Here is a 17,996-nt window from a genome sequence, read left to right as displayed (position 1 = left end):
TCCTCACGAGCAGCTCTCTTGCTTTGAAAAGTGAAGAGTGACTGCTGAACACGGCAGCAGCTGCTCCCGGTGGCTTCACTGTGACATGTCAGCGGCAGCACTTTGATGCTCTGTCTGAGGACTGTCGCATCTGGAGTAGCTTCAAACAGTACCTGCCTGTTTAATTCACAATTCCTTTTCCTGAGACAACATGCAGGTCTCCCCTTTCTTCATCATATACCTGGTACAAGGAAGCAAGCTGTGATACACAGCCCCCCCTCAGCAACCATCAAGCTGCCTCTGTCCCACCAGCTCTCGGTGCAGCAGCTCCCTCTCAGTGACAGTATTTATCACAGCTTGCTTGATGGCAGTGCTGGCTGCAGGCACTATCCCTTCCACCTCTTGGTTTCTATTCTTTCCTTGTCACATACTCTCCTCAGTGTACTGGCTCAGCTGATAACTTTAAAAAAATGATGGTGAAAGGATTCGAAAGGATTTGATTTCGATACTTGAACATTTTTAAGAAAAAGGCTGAAACGTAAACTGTGTAATTTTTTTCCTGCGTTAATTGTGATTTGTATAAATTTCAATAATATATAAGGTTTGATTTATTTCAGAAACATATATAAGATAGGATGAAAGGCTGTTACTATCAAGCCAAACCAATGACCATTCAGGCACTGGCAAACTGAAGCCACTTAGCAAATGAAAGATATTGAATGATTTGTGCTTAACTACGCGATGCTTTGCTATCTATTAAATGAATGAGAAATGCAGTAATGCTGAGCCACATGAAGAAAACACTTCCTTCTGAATCAACACGACCATTTCAGTCTCCCACCCCAGAAGAAAGCACTGCTTAACAAAAAAAGAAAAAAAAACCCAACAAAACAAAAAACCTAACAAAAAACCCCAAACAAAGACCCCAACCTGAAACAAAGGTTGCACACACTGAAAACTAAGCTAATTCAGTGATTCAAAGGCTTCACAAACATTACCAAAGACATATGTTTATGAGAAGAAAAGGCTATACAGAGATTTTTTTTTTAAATTAACAAATAGAAGCAAATAACATGAGAAGCAGCTTTCACTCTCTTCCCCATCAATTCTATTGATACAATAACAAAGCTTCCTTTCTTCTGAGGGCAATATGTAAAAAGTACTTACTAAAAATATAATTAACATAAGTGATCAATGGATTTTAGTTCTAAGCTAATGTAACATTGCAGCATTGTGGCTAGAACAGCATAGAGGCAATCAGAAAGGAAAAGTTGAAGGCAGTAATACTTCCTTCTTACTTTAAGAAAGAAAAAGTTACTTCAAAAACATTTTGGAAAAAGAGAACTCCATTAAATTGCGACAGCAAAAGCTGAAAAGAATAGTTTAGATTCAGAATTAGTTACTTGAAATAAGGCTGGGTTTTTTGCTGTTTTTGTTTTGTTTCATGCTATCAAGGGTGTCTGAAGTTGCTATGCAGGAAGGTCAATCCAATAGACTGAGCACTGGTTTGCAACCAAAATTAAAACACTCACCACTGAATCACAGAACAGCTAGGTTAGAAGGAATTTTGAAAGAACATCTGATTTGAACTTCCATGGGTCAGGGATCTGAGCTGATCTGAGATGACCTAGAACCCTGTACCATTGCATCCTATAAGATCCCAGTGACGGGGACTTGAGGGAGATTGTTTCAGTGAATGAATGTTCTCACTGAAAAAAAAGAAATTCTCCAGGTACAATTTGTGCCCATCACCCTTTATCTTGTGGTGCCTTGTGAAGAGAAAGCCTCCGTTTCATTCTATGGCCTCTGTCTACTCCGTTCTACCAAAAAAAATCTTGCATTACCATGAGCAAGTTGATTTATGTTAGTGTCTCATGTATATTTGAGAAAGGGCAACAGCATTTTCCTAATTTAAAAGGTGAAATACTCATATAGTATAGCAACAAAGATATAAATATAGCTTACTGAAGTTGTAAATAATAGTTGTAAAAATGAGTGTACACACACACACGCACTCTGTACAGCTGGGTTTTTGCCCTATATTTCTGTAAAGTCAGTCATGACAAGAAAGAAAACTACATATTTAAATTGTAACTGAGATAAAGTAATTTCGCATACACAAGACAGAAAAGCTGGGCTTTTGCATTCAACAATATAGGCTGATGCATTTCCTTACGAACATAAAAAAGAAACCTTTCTGTCAATTGCTTAAAACACTCAGGGGGAACTGAACCAAAACCCTCACCACTAACATTCTATTTTACTATACACTTAGACACACAATCATGCTCACATATCCAGCAGTATATCTAGTTGTATACATGACCACTAAATATTTAATAGGAAAACTGATACATTATTTAGAGTTAAGAAGCTGTTATTAAACAATAGCATTATTATATCATTGCTTTCTCACATGTAAAAAAACCCCAAGCAAACAAAACTTCTCCTGGGCTGCAAATTATTTCAAGTGTATCATTAAACGCCTCTTCCCTTTGCATTCTGACCTTTGACTTAACATATTTGTTGCTCCAAGCTGTAGTTCTACATGACAACATTCAACCACATTTCAGTTACAGCCACAGCCTCACATCCTTCACTATGAATCATAGAAAATTGTTTCTCTATTTATGAAGGAAATTACAATTCCACTCATTTAGGTTTGATCAAAATCTGATATTTCATTTCTAGCGCAGAAAAAAAAATTTTTTTGAAAGTCTAATATTGTCTGTGAGAGGTAAAAATTAATCAAGCATTCATATTTTCAAAACCACCAAGCTGGTCCTAAGAATCAGGACTACCAGACTGTAAACAAAAACAAGGAAAGCAAACCCATAACTTGAATAGTGTACTATTGTAAACTATAACCTTGCTGGTTTAGTTTAGTGTTTCTTTATTAAATTGAGTGTAATTACCAAGGGCCTTAGTTTTTATGCTTTTGGGTTTTATTTGCCAACTAGGTAAGTATATTATCTGACTATACAAATGCACATAGTACTGGCCACTGTTACAAAGTGCCATATTTACAAGTGCATTTATAAATTAAAACACTCCCTAGAACCTTTGAGTTCTCAAATTTAAGACCAGTCTGAAAAAATCCAAACTAAACCAGATCCATGTTGTAAATCATGCCCAAATCTCTGCTTTAACAGCATTGCTGGTATGACTAAAGCTTCACTAATACTGCCCAACACACAAAGGGATTCCCACTGAAGTGTGAAACTAAATATTTCTGTTAAAGCACTGAACACTCATCACAGGGGGTTAAGAGATAGAGAAAATGTGTCACTCAATTTCAGCAAATCCGTTCAAATCACACACAAGCCACAATACCTAACTTGTGCTTTTTTTCAGAGCTGAACATAGTAGGAACTACAGAGCCATAAACTGAAAGCTTCTTTTTCCCCCTGCAATTTGAACATACATACACACCAATCTTGGAAACAGTTCATGTTAAAAAATTTTCAAAAGAAAGATTTCAAATTCCCCTAAACACCCTACATTCCACCTTCACCATCCTTCTTACACTATCAGTAGAGCTACAAGACAGAGTTTGCCCCTCTGCATGCAAAGGGTGTGCTCTTTATGGCCCCACCTCCCAGGTGGGACTGACTGCACAGTTGTGTCAGGGTCACACTCCAGCAATGGGCAAGATGAGAGTTCAGAGCTAGGCACTGAAGAGAAGGTTTTACACATGCATGAGTCTTGATAGGTCTACTCACCCTCCCTGACACCACCCTGCACTCTTTTTTGCCTTACCATCCCCACATCTCTGGCAGGACACACTCAAGATACCCAGTCTCCCAAGACACGTAACTCATTTTGTTGTCTCTTTCACCTCCAGTAACTGAGTTAGTGAATCCCAACAAATCCCTGCCTCCTTCTTCTTTCAGTTATGCCTTCCTTCCTTGTTCTCTATCCCTGTTCATACGCAGCACCTACTTTCTCTGCACTGAAGACAACTAAGATCCCCCTTGTGACTTGCATTCAGACTCAGAATTTTGTTGAAAATTTTGTCAAGTGAACTTTCTAGTCCTACTGAATTCCAGCCAGCATTCATCTCCATTTATTAATTTCCACTGTCCTAAAAGCCAAGTAATTCAAAAACTTTTATGGGGATTTTCTTTTGGAAGAGATACAATTGTTATAAAAGCAAAATACAATTACATAAGATTCACAATAGTATTTCCTTCTCTGTAATACTAATAAGAATTCTTCTGTACTTTCTAAATATTATAATGTATTTTTCTGGCCTCAACTTTTTCGATTACTTTACATGGCATAAAGATAAGAATTAGGTTTATAGCATTTTTAATGACTTGTAAAACAAAGAAATTAAGCCTGACTCGAATCCAGCTTCCTAAAGTGCTCCAACCACACACCTAGTGAAAACAGAGTAATTGCCTGTCTCCCTCCTGTTCTAAGGAAACATATAAGCTTTCATTTGAATTTTCATCTGTATTTATGTACTTATGATCTTTTTATTATAAACCATTCTGTTAAGACAAAAAGTAATATGTAAAATATTTAAATATTGTCACCAAAAATCCAGAATTGATTGTGAATGTCAGCACTTTAAAAATTAAGCCCCACCACATCAGCAGTCTGCACCAATCATTGGTTTAAAATAAATTTTTCACATTCTCTTCTACAGAGTAAGGTTATTTAGTCTTAACTACCTGTAGGGCTTCTTTTCCCCCTTTGTAGTTTCTTCCCTCCTTTGTAGCACAAACTCACCTTTAAGACAATAATTTGAGAGCCCGTCCAGATGGTACTGCCCATTTATTAGCGGCATCATCATTTTCTGAACTGAGCATTTTATATAAAATGACACAGAAAACATGGTTCTTGAAAAACTGCGAAAGGCTCAAATGGCAAAACAGTAAATATTTTCATGTAAGTACAGAGAGCCATTATTTTAGATCACATACATAAAAGCAATTATCAGAAATAAAGGAAATTAAAGAAAGCATTATTTCCTTACCTTTGAGAGTTCCATTCCAGGCCCACATTGTTTGCAGAGGACACAGTTTCCAGTTTGGTCCCTAAATTCTTGCTCTCTGCAGTCTCCAGTCTCACAAATTACCTTACTTAGCTGAAAAACCCAAACCAACAACAAAACAACAAAAAACACCCCAGTAAATTCAAAATATATTAAATCTGAGAAATAAACCCATGTTTTGATCTTAAAAATAACTTTCAGAATTACTAATTATCCTTAGTTCTACAGCAAGCCAGAGTTAAGTACACTGAACAGGCAATGTAATTGTGTGCTATGCTACATTCTGTCCATAAACTGAATGCTCCAAACACCCAAACTATGTGTACAGCACACTGCAGTAAGAGATGGCCACCTCTGAAGTGATGCAGTATCACCCCCAGAGCACTTACACTCACCTCTATTTTCTGTCCTAGACCACTCCTTCATCCTTGAAGAGGCTCACAAGGTAAAATTTTGCAATTGTGTGTGAGAAGCAGCCAAAAATTATATGAACCAGTGAACCAAGCTTAATAAAACCCAACCAAATCAATAAAACGTGTAAGCAACTGTCTGTGTGCAGCATTTGAAGGGCTTTAGTGTTAGCAGCAATGTGTAAAACAGAAGACACAGATTCTGTTTTCAGTACAATTTTTTCGACATGGGGAAAAACATTAATCTTTAACTTACCAAACACGTTAGTAAAATGACAAACACCTTCAGTTTATCATCTCCTTGTAATCCTTTAGCATCCATTTCTTGAGATTAAACCTTTCTCCTTAGAAAAATACAAATAGAAAAAAAATCATTATATTTACATCATTTAAATTGCAGAAGTCACATATCCATAGTACTTCGTGACACTATGATGGCAAAATACAATCTGTAAATGCCATTAACATTGTCAGATGGATTCCTGGAAGCTGCTAAACAACAAACATATGCTTTAAAATCATATGGCTTTTGAAGACAAGAAAATAAACACGAAGTTTCTATAGCTTTAAGTCTCATAAGAAGAGATGGCAATCAGTGTAGAGTTGAGAACATCAACAATTATCAACAATTATCCAACATCTCGAACATATGTTTGTTTCTTGCTTGTTAAACACTCAGTACACGATCAACAAACAAAAATAAATTTCTTCAAATATGTCATGATGTCTCTATCATCTAGGAGTAGAGACTGACAAATGAAAGGATGGAACCCAAAACAAAAGGAAAATAACAGAGACAAACATTAAGATGCAACCTGCTTTCCAACATGGAAATACTGCAAGCATAATATGCTTGCAAAAATATACAACCAGAATGAACATAAACTATAATTAACACACAATTTCACATTTTACTGCATGAATATACCAGTTAATGAATTTCAAACAATAAGAAGATATTATACTTCAGTGTCATTATTGATATTTTTTTAAGATAAGCTCTATTTTGAAGTGTAAAAAGAGCAAAAGTCTCCTAAAAAGAACAGAGCAGGTAGAGCTGTGTCAGACAGAAGTCCATGGGAAGCCAAGATAACGTTTTAATGGTTATTTCTCACTTAGGGATGGTAATGGTCTATGGGCCAATGACAATTATCAGATTAAATACATGTCAACATGGGTAAAAAAGAAGACATAGTCTCAAGGAATACAAGTACATACAGATACAGTATTTGACATGGGTTTCTTTTTAAGTCTGAGGGAAAAGAATTAAGGCAAGAAACATTAAACGCAAAAAAATTTCAGAAATAATTCTGGATGATCAAAACACGACTTCATGTAAAAAGTACTGTACAACAACTAGAAAATGAAAAAGGAGAGTAAAAAAATTTTAAAAGTTCTGAAGCTGACAATTCTAATGCTGAAAAAAATGGGTATGAACAGACAAAACAATTTCTAGTAATGGCAAAGAGCAAGCAGTGGACAGAGACAGTAAAAATACTGTTAAGGGAGATTTCAAGAAACATTTCTCATCTATTTTTTGAAACATGCAAACTGGGTAAATATTCATACCATACATCATATCTACTGGCCAAAAAGTAACTGAATATCTTCTAAGTAAAACCAGATTAGATAAGAGACAAATTGAGATACTTTCCACCTCAGTAACCTTGAAATAAGTATCAAGAAAGTCTTAGTTTTGATCCTGTTCAGTTTTCCTGTTCATTCCCTTTGGAACGCTACAGAAATTCAAGAGTAATATATGAATAAATTAAAAATAACTAAGAATCGTAATACAATAAACAACTTTACACTGCACTACATAAAAGCAGCCCTGTAAAACAAGCTTGACTACAGAGAAGTCCAAGACAGTAAGGCTAAAATTCTAAGAGGTAAATTAAATAAACTGATTAAATATTGATTCAAAAAATTAGACTGAAATTCGAGGGATTTGGGAGAAAAATCTCCATTAATTTTATATTTCATGTAATATTGTTTACTGGAAAAATACTTCATGTGCTTGACTAATTGCTATAGGACTTGAAAATTTACAAAAGTGTGCAATAAATAAAAAATTAATATTTTTATAAAAATATTATAAAATCAAATAAAGTTGCAAATATAACTGAATTTCTTAGATTTAAATGTCAAGTGATTACTGCAAGTCATATATATTCCTTAATAATTAAAAAAATAGCGAAATCATAGTACAGTTCTAAATTAATTCTGACCATCTACAGAATACTACTAAATCTTTAAACCCAGGATTCTTCCTAAGGTTAAAAGTAAGCTTTATTTTAAGTTTCAATATTTACTTTTGCTTCTGAAAATAGATGTGAAACATACCAAAAAGAAACTGAAGATTATAATATTTGTATATTTCTGTGTCAAGTTTGACATAGAATTTTCAGTACAAAAAATCCTGGGGAGCTGTACTAAGCCTAATGACCTAAAATACAGAGCCGTAACATAATACGTTCAATTTATCAAAATCAATACTGAAACACAGCTAATTACATATTTTCATCTTTTAGTATTCTGGAGTCATAACTGGAATAAAAATCAAATGCCAGTACAGAACAAAAGGCATTAAAAATCTTGCTGGTCATACTGACGCCTTGTATTTCAGTTTTAGAATTGCCCCGTTATAAGATGATCTTCTTGTAGCAAGCACCTCAAATACTTTTAGAACATAAAAAGCATAAGGTATACCATCCTGTCCCAAAATACATTTTGTTCACTTAGGTGTGAAATTTGACTGCAGCTGTGAAATATTCTCTATTTAAAAGAAAATCTACTGTCTTCATAACAGTGTTGGCAAGTCCAGCCACCAAGAGTTCCATAACGCAGAGTAAATTTTCAAAACCAAGTGTTTTATAACTGGCATCAAACTATCAAGGACTTCTCCAACACTTAACTAAGTTTCAGTTTTTTGACCAATCATCACAAGTTTCATGAGATCTTACAGCTTTAGGCCTAGGATATGAAGTACCTTCTGTACAATGTGTTCTCTATAATCAACAAAGATTCCAAAAGAAGCTTGCATGCCTATGGACCTTAAACTTCACAGCACTTCAGTAGCACTAAAACGCATTTAAATGCCTTCAGCAGACATGAAGGGATGCCTGTGGTACTCTATCATGCCGTCATTGTCCCCACTGTCACCACTCTTACCAAAACAATACCAAAGACTACATACTGACTAACAAGTGAGAAAGAAATGAGCCAGTGTACAAGAAATAACCATTTCTAAATGAAATAAGATGTTTCTTTGATGGTGACACTTTGATAAAAATAATTGAAAAGCACCTTAATGGTTCTGGCACATTAATAACTCATTGTGTTGGACACAAGTCCCCAAGGAGAGATAACCGTATCAGTTGCATGTTTCCTGTTTCCATCTCTAGTTTGGTCAAAAGTCCTGCTTAAAAAGCAGAGACTGCAGCATTTAATAATAGGTTGCCATTGGGCAAATTTCTTCTCTCATGATATCAAGTGGCATTATACTGATGTCTGTTGGACACCAGCATGCTCTCACCTCATGCTTTCAAGTAGGAAGTTATTACAAGTTTTTTTTGCCTCTAAAACGTGGGTGAGTAAACAGAGGTTCCAAATCTTTAAAGACTATTTGCTCTTGTCCAGATACTGATATTTAAAATGCCAAGTTCAGTTATACTCAATTTTATTAGAAGAAAGAAACCTGTGGGCAGAGCTTTTTCAGGTCACTAAATCATTCTAAATACATCTTATTAGGTTAACAGTAATATGCTTGCCTAAAATACTCAGGGAAAAGCAATCACTGCTGGTAACGTACTGAACTCAGACCAGAGAACTTGCATTAGGAAATGCGGTTGCATAATTTTAAGGTCATTTGGGGCCTACTATGCATATGCATAAAGAGGGCAATATCAAACAATAAATTAGAAACATGTTATAAATGAATTGTGGAAGTAAGAACTTCTAGCCTTTTAAGATTCTAGAATCCATTGCCCTCTAAAATCTACTCTAACATTTAACAGCTTTCTTGAATAGTAGTCATCATTTTACTTCAAAGTCATGCCAGAAAAATATTTCTTTTTTCTTGCCAAAAACTTTTAAGTTCCACTGTAAAAGACACCTCAAGAATCAAAGCAGCTCGACTAAATTACGGCTGACTAGCAGGTTTCTCAGACAAGGACGCATCAAAACTTTGAAGTCAACATCATCCATCTTCTAAGGGAGACTTTAGAAACAGTGAAGAGTCCCAACTTCACATTCACTTAACCTGAAGTCATGAATTCCCAGTTAATTCACAACCAGGTCTTAAAAATTTCCCATATTTGATTTGATATTTTTACTTGATGACCACTTTTCATATGCTCTGTAACACTGCCAGAGTACTCTGAGAAGTTCTGGGTAAAAAGAGGGATGAAAATATAACCATCTTGTCTTACTGCCAACAGAGGTCTCTGGTATCTAACAAACAGGGTCTTAGCTCTTTTCTAACCACCTACTTCCCACCCGCAGCTGTCAACTGCACGCAATAAAACAAGGAGTGGCAGATGGCTTTAGCAGAGTCAGTGCCCCAGGGGCAAGAAACAAGAGAAGGGAAAGCACTTATGCTGCTGCAATGACAAAGACAAAGAAAGGGAGCAAGTTAGGGACAAGAACTTCCACTACAGTGGTGCACATTGTTATTTCTGTCTCACAGGTCTAGAACACCTTCCCTTTACACCCTGCCCACAACCCTTGTAGTCTTCCCCTTTGTGAATTAAATGAGGTCTTGTCTGATCACATTTGCTCCAGCTTTTCTGAGAAATGTGGGGGAAAACCTCCATATTGTCAGCTACATTCATCACATTTAATATCACGTTGAAAAGATCCGTACTTTACGAAACTGCCATACATGGAATTGTACGACATTAGGAACCTATGGATTTATTTCTAATTTTGTAAAGACAAAGGTAGCAGATTAAAGTTAGAACCTTGCTGGTGATCAAAAACACTTTGATGTATTTTAGGGGCCGAGGCAGATGAAAAGATGACAGGGCCACATGACACAGGCAGGAAATATTTGAGCTCTTTTGGAGTACCACATGCTTCAAGTTACATTAATTGAAGTACTTGTCTTTACAGGAATAATGGTGATAAAGCAGTTTATCATTTGTGTTCTTCAACATATTCAGCTTATCATTAATTAGACATTAGAGTGAAATATTGTAACAAAGGTGCAACACGGCAATATTTCTCCTACACAGAAAGCTAATTTTTAGAGGATCAGAGCCTGTGATTCACACAGGAACTCCCACTCTCTCCAAAGTTGATGAGCCTACTCACACAACATCAAAACTGTGGTAAAAAAAAAGCAAAGCTTGCTCCTTCTGTTTAATACATCTCAATCATCTCAAGTTCTAGGAGACACTGGTTTTCTAGATGAAAGCTCAGTGCCAAGATACACCTGTACTTTTGTACTCAGATATGTGAATAAGCAATACATTGAGAATGCCAATATTATATCCAGACCTCACTTACACCAAAATATACTAATAGTTCTTTTCCAAAGTGATTTTAGAGATCATGAATTATAAAGCATTAGGCTGGTTAATACAGTTAATACACCTTGCAATGCCAATATGCTACGTTTATCCAGGCAGCCTTGAGCAGTTTTGGACGGCATGCAATGTCTTAAAAACCACAGACATTAGTTACTTTCATTCACACCATTCTCAATCATTAGGATTGCAAGTTGTTGAAAGTGAGAGAAAGTGACTTGCTACCTCCTTAACTGACATGTTAAGCATCTCACTAGTAAACTAATAAAGAAGCTTACTTCTAGGTCTAAAAGAAAACAGAAAAAAAACAACCAACGAACCAAAAACAACAACAAAAAACCCCACCCAAAATACCCCGTCCTTTTCTCTCATGGTAACAAGCTCCCAGGTAACATGCCTAAGTAACTTGCTTTATACCTGATGGTGAAGGTGTGCTTGAAAGGGATTTTGCAGTAGTTAAGAAACCTACCTACAGATGGAATCAATTTGCCACTTATATTAAATGCTACTGGACCACTTCATAAACTTGATAAAAGCATCCATCTAAAGTAGTTGTAAATATAAAGGTGGTAAATAAGTATTTAGATTTTTCACGAACATCAGGTAAAGCTTTTGGTCCAAGGTTAGATTTAATAGGGACAGCCATCAGGAAAGGAAGTCAAACAATCAAAACTTTTTCAACAAACCGAACTGTAACTGGGGCTTTTAAACCTCTTACCAGCCAAAAGAAAAAGCAGTTCCTATTCCTTCAACTCCAGCTCTAAAATTGTTTGAAGCAAACGGCAGCTTATTTGAGCATCAGACGCGAGAAGCGCTCGCGAACATGAAAGCCCAGCTCTCAAGAGCTTTTTGCCCGCCGCACTCCGGGGCTCGGAGCAGCCGCTCACCACCGGGCTGTCGGGACCTGCAGAAGCCCCCGGCAGCAGCCGCGGCTCGGTGCCCGCGCTCCCGGCGGGGGCGGTCGGGGCGGCGGAGCCGGAGCCGGAGCCGCCGCGGGGAGGAAGGGGCCCGGCGGAGCCCCGCGTCCCTGCCGCCGCAGCCTGCGCCTCCCGGGGGCTCGCCACCATCGCCTCCCTCCCTCGCCGCGCACCGCGCACCGCGGGCCCCGGGGCCGGAGCGCGGGTCGGTGCCAGGCGGGGCGGCCTCGGGGCGGCGGTGCCCGGAGCCGCCGCTGCTCCCCCGGGGACCGCCCCGCTCGGCGGCGGGGGCTCGGCCCGCCCGGCTGCCGCACGCACCCACCTGCCACTCCACGGCTGCGGCCGCCCCGGCCGGCCCAGGAGCGCTCCCCCTCACCGCCGCCGCCGCCGCCCCTCGGCGCCCGCCCCGTCACCACGGCAACGCCGCGCCCGCCCCCGCCGGCCCCGTCAGCTGAGCGCCCGCAGCCAATGGGATGGAGGGATGGAGGGATGGAGGGATGGAGGGATGGAGGGATGGATGGAGGGATGGAGGGATGGAGGGATGGATGGAGGGATGGAGGGATGGAGGGATGGAGGGATGGATGGAGGGATGGAGGGATGGAGGGATGGATGGATGGATGGATGGATGGATGGATGGATGGACAGGTGGATGGATGGACGGACAGGTGGATGGATGGATGGATGGGTGGAGGGATTCATGGGTGGATGGATGGATGGATAGATGGATGGATGGATGGATGGATGGATGGATGGATGGGCAGATGGATGGGCAGATGGAGGGATGGGCAGATGGATAGATGGGTGGATGGACAGATGAGCAGATGGATGGGTGGATGGATAGAATTGGTGCATGGATGGACTGATGGATGGCTGGCTGGCTGGATGGATGGGTCTGTGGATGAATGGATGGATGGACAGACAGATGGATGGACAGGTGGATGGTGCCATGTGTCTGCAGTGGGAGGGTGTGAGTGGGGGTGTGTGCCTTGTACCAATGGTGCAAAGCCAGTGTGAATCACAAGTGAGGAGTTGGTGTCCCTTTCCTCCTACCAGAAGGACAGGATAGCAGGGCACTCCTGTGCCCACCCCTGCCTCCAGACACTGCCTGGCTTTGGGACTCCAGCCTTGGCATTGCTGATCCCCCTCAGGGGGAGCTCAGGCTTATGGCTGCTGGGCTGTTCTAAAGGCACTGGCCTTTAGCCACTGTTTCAGGTGAGTGAACAATGAGTCCTTGTAACTCAGCAAAGCCCTTTCCACTTCTCCTGCCCAAAAAACATGATGGAGGCCTTCTGACAACACACTGCAAATTCTTCTTTCTGAAGCCCTCCTTTCCAAGGTACTTGGTTTTGTTTTGTTTTGTTGGTTTTTTGTTTGTTTGTTTGTTTTTGGTTTTTTGTTTTGTTTTTTCCTGCTAGCTCAGAGCCTGAAATATTTTATCCATTCTGCAGATAATAAGTTACCCTGCTGTAAACACAGTGTCGTTACCAAATACCAGTATCCATGGAGAAATGGAGAAATCCAACCCTTCACGCACAGTAAATTTTCCACAGTTGTGAGGTTAGATGTTACTGCTAATTACTGTGACACAAATTAGGAGCTTTTCTGAAGTTAGTGATGCTCCAGCATTGGTGAAACCAGTCTTGGAGACCTTGGTAAAAGAACTGCTGCTGCAGGGATTTCGGGTCATTAGTTTTACTTCTAATGAAAAGGTTAATGATTCACTTACAGTCTAGACAACTGTATGGAAACACAGGGAATTCACTTAGGCCCTGAAAAAATGAACAAATGCTTATACAGGGAGGTAGAGCATTTTCAAAGAAGCAGAATTTTTAGAGCTCCTCACAGACAAAATTTTGAAGATCACCAGCCACACGGGCTTCTCTAAAAACAAGGAGTGCTTATTGAAATCCAGCAAGTTGTATGCAAAGAGAGAAATTATTGCTGTAGACCTAGTTGTTTTTAATTATAAAACCCAAACAAACTCAGAATGTACAGGGGTTTTCATGTAATTATCTTCTAAAGGGCCTTCAAAGAAGATCTTTGCTTCAGGACCCTTGCCAGGAGGAGCTCTGCAAGAGGCTGGAATGTCAGTGAGGAATGGCATACTGCGGCGCGACAGCAGTGCATCTGTTGTGAATAGCAGCTGCTGCACAGCACTGAGCATTGTACACAGCCTCACTACTTACAGACAATCTTTTGTGTGTTATCTGTTTTCTGGAGCCACCAGTGAAATTATTGTGCGAGTTTTTCTTAGTAGAATCATCATGTATGTTTCAGATACTTGTTTTAGAGTAGTATAGTTAGACAAAGGTATTAAAATATCCCAGAGTTCTTGAAGTGTTGACTAAACACTCAGGATTACCATATAAAGAAACATTAAGACTTTGATCAGACAGTGGGTTACTATGCTAATGAGCTCAGAGCAACATGTTGTCTTTAACACTGAAACTTAAACGTTCAAGTCCTTGTTGTAGCATGTAAAATCTTTCCTCTGAATGTAAAATGCATGAATTTGTTCCATGCATCATTGAAAGATGTTAAAAATTGCAGTGTTTATTTTGTTTTAAATTATGATTCTTCTCGGGAAATTGAAGAAGTGAATTGTCAGAACTAGTACAGAGATTCTCACTACAACAGAGAAAGCAAAAAGAAATATTTGGAAAGCAGATTCAGCTGACCCCTTTGATAAGACTAAGTTGCATGACATATCTGATATGGAAGCAGAAATTGTACAGCAATAGGAAGTTGTTATCTCCATATCTCAAATGCTAACACAGTTCCCTCAGTCAACTGGGAGATAGATCTACTCTTGTTATGACAGCTGTTGGAAACTGATGTCAGTATAACTGTGCAATGTCTTTTGATAATCTTAACTATTACAAACCTTAAGATATGTTTATGATGTTATCTAAGGCACACTGTTTGGAAATGGCTCTATTTATAATCAGAATTTTCTCAAGCTATTTTAATAAATAAATCATATACTTGTGAGTTTCCTAGTCAGATTTGCTTGAAAAAGCATTGTGAACTTGTTGTTTCTGAAGGCTTAAGCCTGAGGATTAATTAATGTTTATACAGCTCTTAGTGAAAGCAAAGTTACTAGTGCCAAGAATTATTACTATTTAATCTTTAAAAGTCAGATCAATGACAGGCTAAACTGTCAGAGAACTGCTATTTAAAACAACAAAAATGCTGAAAACCCTCTTCCCACCATGCTTGAATGTGTTCAAGTGTGCTTTCATTTCAGCCTCACTTACAGACAAGCAGAGATATTTCTCAGTTTAATTGTGTTGACGCCCATCTTTGTTTAAATATCTAAAGAGATCACCTAAAATCCTGGGGACTTTTTACAAAATGAAAAAAACTTTGTTTCTTAAATGCATTTTCAGGGCCCAAAAGATGCAAATAGTTATCTATGCAAATCCCACTCAACAGTGTAATCTATCTGATTAACCAGTGTTCCTTCTGTGTGGAACTTCACCCATTTGTGTGATAGGTCAGATCCTTGTAGTGATAGCTTAATTGTGTGAGACTTGCATAGCTATTTTAACCTCTGAGGAAAAAGACTCCTTGCATTATTTTTGAAAATTTGCTTCCCTTTCTACTTCATACCAAGCAGAGGTAAAGTTTAGAAACAATTTTCCTCAGAAAATAAATGTACATATTGGAATACAAGCAACAATCAAGAGGGGGCTGGAAAGGCAGAGAAGCTCAACAGTGAAGCATAGAATTAATAAATAAAGACATCTTTTCAGGATGTTTCAGTACATCATTTTTACTTAGGGAGAAATACTAAATTTTGCTTTGGTTATGCCTTAAATGATATTCTTCCTTGACAGCTATACACATATTATTCATACAGTGTTAATTACTTTCCTTATAATATAATTGACTTGTTAAGTGAGAATATGAATTAATTGGTGGCATAGAAAATTAAATTATACCAAGACAGGCCCAGTTAATCTATGTCTGGTATATTATCTCTTGACATTCAGTAAATTGAAGTTTTATATATACAAATATAATTTTAATTAGAAGAAACAAAATTTGCAGACCGACTAATGAAAGCTAACTACATTTATCTGGAAGTGTTGATGACTTCATCTTACTCAGATGCAGACTGTTAAAATTTGGGTTTCCATGTTGCACTATGGTGCATACTGAAATATGAACATCTTGAAGGTCCTGTGGACTGGTAGACCTCTCAAATAATAGTTTTCAAGTGATGCTGAACAGCTGTAATTTATGCTGGCTTTTAGTTGCAAATTGTTAATAAATGTATTTAAGGTTTATATACACTTAAATTTAGACTTAAGAATATGTGTCAGTATTACTAGCCACCATTAAGACTAGATCTTCAAAGACCTCAGTGTCTGGAATGTTTGCAAGTCTGGTCCCAATTATGGGTTCTAAGTTCTTCTGAAAATCTAAATTAAATTTAAATACTACAGAAGAAGTTTGAGTCTTATTTTAACAGTCTGACTCCAGATGCAGGCACAGAACACTCATGGATTTGGCCCAAACTCACACAAAGATCTGGCCCTTTAAAACTGTAAAATTGTGAATAATCCTAAACCTTCAAAAAACTGTTTCCTTTTAATGAATTTCTGGAGTAGATGTCTTAAAATTTCTTCAACACAATACCTTTATTAAATATGAGTTCGAGGAACAGAATTCAAAACACTGTGAATGGAAATTGCATCACTAAAATGCAGCAAAACTCCTACAGAGTTCAGTAAATCTTGCTGTTGGCTCTAGACAAACCTAAGATTTCTTTAATATATTTATTAAAACGCCTTAGAGGAAACTTCAATCATCAGGTTAAAAGATTACTTTTATTTTCAAGATTTCATATGGTACAGCTGAACTTTAATCTCTTCAATCTTAAAATAAAACCATTTCCTTTTGTGTATAAGGATGTTATGTTTAGAAATTTAGTTCTAATAACTTGGGAAAGTGGATGTTTTTCCTTAGGTATGGAACTATAAGCTTAGGTATGGAACTATAAGCTTAAAAGTGTTATTTGAAAAAGACACAGTTTAATAAATGCACTGAGAGCAAACCAAGTATTACAGTGTGTAGGAGATATGGTTGGTTATTCCTTAGAAAATAAGTACTCCCCTGAGTCATGTAATACATGAATTCAAACATAAATTTACAGAACTATAGACTGTATGAATGAGCAGTGCAACCTAAAATCTTATGTACCCCCAAAGCACTGAAAAATGCTGGGCTTGCTTCAGTTTTCTACCTACTATTTTAGATAGTCTGTTCTCAATATAATTCTCTCCAAGAACAAAACACTGCATAAATTATAAACAATCTTTTGAACTTTGTACACACAATCATGTGTAGTATTATTGGTTATGTGAACTTCATAACTTCTTAAAATCTTGCAACACAAAACTGAAAAAAAAACCCCAAAATTCAGTACCTGTTGTCTGATGAAGTTTTCCAGTGCCAGAGTTTCTGCAGCTTAATTTCACACTGCCGGAGCTTCTGTATTAAATGCTTTTACCTCCTTAAAAAAAAAAAAAAAAAAAAAAAAAAAAAAAAAAAAAAAAAAAAAAAAGTATGTCAGCACAAGCCCAGACGAAACTCCAAATCCGGGAAAATAAAATTAACCATGCAGATCAAAGGCAGACGAGCACTGAGACCAAATGCCTGTAATCTGATCAGTGATCAGTTGCCGTACATCAAAGGCAGTGCTTTGGCGAGGAAAAAGAGCTCGTTTTCCAGCAGGTAGTCGCACTCAAATTCTGCCTTTCAGTGCTCTGCACTAGCTCTTTTCCCCCTTTTGCTTGCGCTGGGAGAATGCACACGATTCTGAAATGCTTGGGGTTGAGTGGCTGGATCTGTAGCTTTTGAGTTCCCAAGCTGTGTTGTGGATTGTGTGTTGGAAGCTTTCCCCAGTGCCAGCGGGTTCCGCTTTATCCCTTTCATCTCGCTGAGCTGCAGATCCCATGACATCATTCAATGCTGTGGGACTGGTTAGAGAGCTGTAATACAGCCTGTGGGGGAATGCAGCTAAAGAGCAGCAAGAGTTTGCATGATTTCTAATCAGGTTAGTCCATTGTAACAAACCCAGGGCTCACTTCAAAGCCTTCACTACATTTAAGTTTGCTCCTGAGCTGGGAGAATAGTGTAGGTATAAAGTTTT

General features: G+C 38.2%; 1 protein-coding gene across 2 annotated transcripts in view; it reads right to left on the bottom strand.

Moving 5' to 3' along the window:
- TNFRSF19 (TNF receptor superfamily member 19) overlaps positions 1-17,733 on the bottom strand; it is a 57,402-nt gene extending 39,669 nt beyond the window's left edge. Inside the window, exons 1-3 of one of the 2 annotated variants that reach the window (XM_066313072.1) lie at positions 17,271-17,733; positions 5,648-5,735; positions 4,964-5,074 (exon numbers count right to left, since the gene is read on the bottom strand). In XM_066313072.1, coding sequence (XP_066169169.1) covers positions 4,964-5,074; positions 5,648-5,713 — 177 coding nt within the window. In that variant the 5' untranslated portion in view covers positions 5,714-5,735; positions 17,271-17,733. Of the gene's footprint in view, positions 1-4,963; positions 5,075-5,647; positions 5,736-12,158; positions 12,200-17,270 lie in introns of those variants that run through there. The other variant, XM_066313073.1, reaches the window with a different exon arrangement.
- Positions 17,734-17,996: the final 263 nt, after the last annotated feature.

The sequence above is a fragment of the Sylvia atricapilla genome, chromosome 2 (assembly GCF_009819655.1).
Source record: "Sylvia atricapilla isolate bSylAtr1 chromosome 2, bSylAtr1.pri, whole genome shotgun sequence".
Classification (NCBI taxonomy): Eukaryota; Metazoa; Chordata; class Aves; order Passeriformes; family Sylviidae; genus Sylvia; species Sylvia atricapilla.
This window is presented reverse-complemented; position numbering and strand designations above follow the sequence as displayed.